The sequence below is a fragment of the Perognathus longimembris genome, chromosome 24 (assembly GCF_023159225.1).
Source record: "Perognathus longimembris pacificus isolate PPM17 chromosome 24, ASM2315922v1, whole genome shotgun sequence".
In the NCBI taxonomy this organism is placed as follows: domain Eukaryota; kingdom Metazoa; phylum Chordata; class Mammalia; order Rodentia; family Heteromyidae; genus Perognathus; species Perognathus longimembris.
The window spans coordinates 327,861-334,261 of NC_063184.1; the positions used below are offsets into that span (position 1 = coordinate 327,861).

Here is a 6,401-nt window from a genome sequence, read left to right on the forward strand (position 1 = left end):
TTTTCAATGTATGAAAAGAAAAATTTTAAGCCATGCAGAACAATCAACTGGTAGGAAATACTTTTAAATTAAAGCCAAAATTTAATTGCATTTTGAATGAGCAAGTAATGCATTATAATTATATTTTACTTCTAAGAATCCTTATCAAGGAAATACTCCTAGACAGTGACTCAAATTTTCAGAAGACATAAGGAACAGTAGAAAGGGTGAGAATATGACCAAATACAAAACTCTGACCACATAATTTTTTCTTGTTTAATATTTATTGCAAAAATGAGATAATACTGACCAATCATTATGAGTCTACTACCACAGCAGAATTGAGTTTTTTAAATTAAAACTTCTATACCGAAATTACATCAGTCTTTACCAAAAATATTCATATAAACAAAATAGACTGTGGTAGTTCTTAAATTAACAGATAGCAAAACAATATAAATTATACTGAAAAGGCACTGCTGGCTCACACTAGCTGCTCAAACTACTCATATCTGTAGGATCATGATTCAAATCCAACCTGAACAGAATAGTCTTTTATATTCCATCTTAAAAGTTAGCAGCAAAAGCTAGACTGGCGGTGTGGATTAAATGGTATAAATACCTCTTGCATATTAAATACTACATACATATTTAAAAATCAGCAGTGTAATTTAACTTATCCACCAAAAAAAAAATTGTTAATATTTGCTAATAAAGGTGAAAAAAAAACCATGCACTGACAAATAGAAAACTATTAAAATGTTTTAAAACAACAAACCTTACAACAACTGTCAAAATGACTACATTAAATGTGAAATAGAATTTCAAAGAGAGTTGTTGTCAGAATTAGTTAACATTGAAGATGAAAATAAACATAAACTAAGATTTCACCTTATATTATCTACAAATTGAGACACCAATAAATTAAAGACAGTAATATTGCAAAATATCGGACACAAACATTACATGACAAGAGATGCTGAATGGCTTATTATCAGATCAAATAGACTCTAAGCCAAGAAATATTACTGAAACAGAGAATATTTGATGATGATGATGGTAGAATAACTCATTTGGAAGAATACAGGAAAGTATAATAATTACAAAGATATAATGGCCTAATAATACATTTTCACTATGTATGTGAAATATTAGTATATAAAGACATAATTAAAATAAAAAATAAACAACACATAGTTTTTCAGTACTGCACTTCCAATAACTTTTGAACAGCTAGTAAGAAACTCATCAGATCTAGGGAGGCGAGAAAACCATTAGACAATTTAAGTGACATTTAAAAATCAATAACATCAAAATACACGTATAATTCACTTTAAACTCTTGTCATCATTTCTTAGGAAACAGCATGCTACATCATAAACAAATAACACAAAATGTAAGAGATTAAAAGCTACCATTCTGGGATCAAGAAAATGTGTTATATATACACAATGGAATTCTATGCCTCTATCAAAAAGAATGACATTGTCCCATTCATAAGGAAATGGAGGACTTGGAAAAAATCATGTTAAGTCAAGTGAGCCAGACCCAAAGAAAATAGACTCTATGGTTTCCCTCATTTGTAATAATTAGTACACGTCTAAGATAGTCCTAACAGATGATCACAATAAGATGATGCTCAATGAAATGAACTCCATGTTATGGCAATACGTGGTTTATCATTGTTATTTTCATTGTCCTATGTGAAATGTCTTTTTCTTTTGTTTTTCTTCCCCAGGGTTTTACTCCTGATTTCACAATAACTGACCTTATTACCCTGGGAATTGTGTGTATGTTAATCGGAACTAGGGAAGGGAAGGGGAACATCAAAATGGAGAGACAAAGGGTAAAAGGCAAACCAGTGCAACAGCAATACTTACAAAACTATATGCTGTAAACCAACTGTACAACTTATGGAGGGAGGGAAGTGGGGAGGGGGAAAGGTGTGGGGGGGAATGAGGGAGGAGGTAACAAGTTTGATAAGAAATGAACTTTTAGGGCGACGGGAGATCTGCGCCTGAGCACCGGTGGCTGCGAGCGCCCACGCCGGGCCTGTGCCAGAAGCCCGCCCGAGCTCCGCGGCCCCCTGGGCGGCCCCTCCACCCATTACCTCTGAGCTGGTGTGTTCTGCACCTATTGATGCCCGGGCCGGCTGGTTCTGTCGTCTTCTGGCTCCCTGTTTGCTCACCGCTCGCTCCCTCCTGCTTGCCTGAGTCACCGCTGCCACCATGGCCCAGAGTGGAGAAAGTGGCAGACCTCAGGGCTCTCCGGACAGCCCGGCCAAGGGTGCCAGCGCCCCTGTGGCCACCGCCGAACCCAAGATCATGAAAGTCAAGGTGAAGACCCCGAAGGAGAAGGAGGAGTTCGCCATGCCCGAGAACAGTTCCGTCCAGCAGTTTAAAGAAGAAATTTCTAAACGTTTTAAATCACATACTGAACAACTTGTATTGATATTTGCTGGAAACATTTTAAAAGATCAGGATACTTTGAGCCAGCATGGAATTCATGATGGACTTACTGTTCACCTTGTCATCAAAACTCAAAACAGGTCTCAAGACTATTCAGCTCAGCAGACAAACACTACCGGGAACAATGCTACCAATTCACCCCCTATTAGTAACCCCACATCTGGTTATGCTACCAGCAATTCTTTTGGTTTAGGTGGACTTGGAGGACTTGCATGTTTGAGTAGCTTGGGCTTGAATACTACCAACTTCTCTGAACTACAGAGCCAAATGCAACAACAACTTTTATCCAACCCTGAAATGATGGTCCAGATCATGGAAAATCCCTTCGTTCAGAGCATGCTCTCCAATCCTGACCTGATGAGGCAGTTAATTATGGCCAACCCACAAATGCAGCAGTTGATACAGAGAAATCCAGAAATTAGTCATATGCTTAATAATCCAGATATAATGAGACAAACATTGGAACTTGCCAGGAATCCAGCAATGATGCAGGAAATGATGAGAAACCAGGACCGAGCTTTGAGCAACCTGGAAAGTATCCCCGGAGGATACAATGCTTTGCGCCGCATGTATACAGATATTCAGGAACCAATGCTGAGTGCTGCCCAAGAGCAGTTTGGTGGCAATCCATTTGCTTCCTTAGTGAGCAGTACATCCTCAGGTGAAGGTAGTCAACCTTCTCGTACAGAAAATAGAGATCCATTACCCAATCCATGGGCTCCACAGGCTTCCCAGAGTTCATCAGCTTCCAGTGGCTCCACTAACACTGTGAGTGGCACTACTGGCAATGCTACCAGTGCCACTACTGGGCAGAGTACTGCTGGGCCAAATTTGGCGCCTGGAGTAGGAGGAGCTAGTATGTTCAACACACCAGGAATGCAGAGCTTGTTGCAGCAAATAACTAAAAACCCACAACTTATGCAAAACATGTTGTCCGCCCCTTACATGAGGATCATGATGCAGTCCCTAAGACAGAATCCTGACCTTGCTTCACAGATGATGCTGAATAATCCCCTATTTGCTGGAAATCCTCAGCTTCAAGAGCAAATGAGACAACAACTCCCAACTTTTCTCCAACAAATGCAGAATCCTGATACATTATCAGCAATGTCAAACCCTAGAGCAATGCAGGCCTTGCTACAGGTTAAGCAGGGTTTACAGACATTGGCAACGGAAGCCCCCGGCCTCATCCCAGGGTTTAATCCTGGCTTGGGGGCATTAGGAAGCACTGGAGGCCCTTCAGGAACCAATGGTGCTAACACCGCACCAAGTGAAAATGCAAACCCTACAACAGGAACTACTGAACAACCTGGACACCAGCAGTTCATTCAACAAATGCTGCAGGCTCTGGCTGGAGTAAACCCACAACTATAGAATCCCAAAGTCAGATTTCAGCAACAACTGGAGCAGGTCAGTGCTATGGGGTTTTTGAACCGTGAAACAAACTTACAAGCACTAATAGCAACAGGAGGAGACATCAATGCAGCTATTGAATGGTTATTGGGCTCTCAACTATCATAGCAGCATTTCTGTATCTTGGAAAAAAATGTAATTTATTTTTGATAATGGCTCTTAAATCTTTAAAATACCTGCTTTATTTCATTTTTACTCTTGGAATTCTGTGCTGTTATAAAGCCAATATGATGGCTTTTTAAGGGGGAGTACAGTAAGATGTGTGGATTTTTCTGTATTTTTCTTTTTTGGAACAGTGGGAATCAATGCTTTTTCATTTAAGGCTACTGCATGCATTAAACATTTCTGCATTGTAATTTTTTAAAAACACCTTTTATAATTGGGTGAACAGATTTTTGTCCTGCATCTGTCCAATTTATTTGCTTTTTAACATTAGCCTATGATAGTAATTTATGTAGAATAAAAGCATTTAAAAAGAAGCAAATCATTTGTGCTCTATAATTTGTAGTACAGTATTGCTTATTGTGACTTTGGCATGTATTTTTGCAAATGCTGTAAGATTTATACTATTAACAATTTTTTCTTTGTATGCAAATACAGTAAGCATATTTGGGATTGCATTTCTAGAAACATAGTAGGTTATCTGAGCAAAAACACCTATAACCTAACCCAAAAAGTAAAGATAAGGAAATACTAAGGAAATACTCTTGAAGTATTTCCTGTTGTATACAATCTTACAGCATCTTTGATAAACATCTCAGCAGAAGTACCAGTCAGGTTTGTTGAAAATAAGGAAAAGCTGATTTCTGGTTATCTGTCATAGGACATTTAATTGTGTGGACAACATAATGTAATTTTGTCTCAACATTCACAGATTCACTGTAAATTACCTTAATCTCTGTGCTTCCTGAAGGAGCACTATAGTATATCCCAAAATGCATTTACCTAGGACTTTTCAGCTTCTCCCATAGGTAGTTTAATAGGCATTACAATTTGTAATTGAAATGTTGCTTTCACTGAAAGTGTTGATGTTTCCGTTTTTAATTACCACATAAAAATAGAACTATCTTTTGGGTTTATCAGTTTTTTCATGTACAGGCAATACATGAATTTAAAATAATTTGTAAGCCAATTGTTTCTGAAGTGTTTGGATAGTTCTAAGGAATAGTTAAATATTGTGCTTTTCAGAGCCTCAGAGAAGGGCTAATGGGGGAGGAGGTGAGATGGAATCTATCTTGGATTGGGCCAGCATAAACTAAATAATACTGGCAACCAAGATTCTGTTAGGATTTTGTGCATATAGTGTAGTAATGAAGTATCATTCGAGGTGAAAAACAAAGAGGCGTTTAAACAATGTTGAGTACATTTGGCTAATCCATAGCCTTTTCTTCCTTTCCCAAAGAAGTTCTGTTTGTCTAACTCTCAAATTGTTGGGGTGGTACATTCCTTTAGGACCAATTAAAACATAACTTTAGGGTCAGAAATGCATTTGGCTGACTCTGGTTCAGTATTCATTATATTCTCTTGTGTACAGTTACAGGAAAATTACAATGACAAAATAACCTAAAATGAATTCAGACCAGTAAAATCAAAGGAAATACAAGTTGAATTCCATTACTTCTGTAAGTTGCTTGCTATTCAAAAAGGTCAGGAGGACTGGTTGCCCATCGGTGCATTCACTGTTTGGACACTTTCACCAGAAGGAAAGCATGTACGAAAGTCAGGGTGGAGGCATGCTTAGAGGAGGTTGTTATGGCTGGAATTCATGTGTCTTTGCTAGACTTTTGTACCAGTGAATGGTGGTGTACAGTGTGGGACAGTGTCATAACCAATTTGATAATTAATTAATCACAAAATAACAATAAATCTCTAGCTTTCAAAAAAAAAAAGAAATGAACTTTTAGAACTTATAGGCACAGAAAGGAACTTCCTGAATATAGTCCCAGGGGCACAACAGATAGGGGAGAGAAGCAACAAATGGGACTACCACAAAATAAAAAGTTTCTGCACACCTAAAGATATAGCCACCAAACTAGAAAGACAGCCAACCATATGGAAAATGATCTTCACCAGCACAGCAACAGACAAAGGCCTAATATCCATCATCTACAGAGAACTAAAAAATCTAACCCCCTCCAAACCCAGTAAACCAATTATTAAATGGGCAAAAGAGCTAAAGAGAGACTTCACAGGAGAAGAGATAAAAATGGCAAAGAAACATAGGAGGAAATGTTCAACATCCCTGGGCAGTAAAAGAAATGCAAATAAAAACAACCCTGAGATACCACCTTACTCCAGTTAGAATGGCTATACTCTAAACTCAAGCAACAAGAAATGCAGGAGGGGATGCAGGGAAAGAGGAACCCTTCTCCACTGTTGGTGGGAGTGCAAACTAGTATAACCACTTTGGAGAATAATATGGGGGTTCCTCAAAAAAATTAGCATAGACATACCCTATGACCCAGCCATACCATTCCTACGCATCTACCTGAACAACAGGTCTCAGGATATCAAAAAGACATCTGCATACCCATGTTTAAT

The 6,401-nt window shown here is 38.3% G+C and overlaps 1 protein-coding gene across 1 annotated transcript; it reads left to right on the forward strand.

Annotated features, from left to right (window-relative positions):
• Nucleotides 1-2,207: 2,207 nt before the first annotated feature.
• Nucleotides 2,208-4,427, forward strand: LOC125341613 (ubiquilin-1-like). Its single transcript, XM_048333669.1, is given in 1 exon segment — nt 2,208-4,427. A coding segment is annotated over 1 exon segment (1,761 nt). The 3' UTR covers nt 3,969-4,427.
• The last annotated feature ends 1,974 nt before the right edge of the window (nt 4,428-6,401 follow it).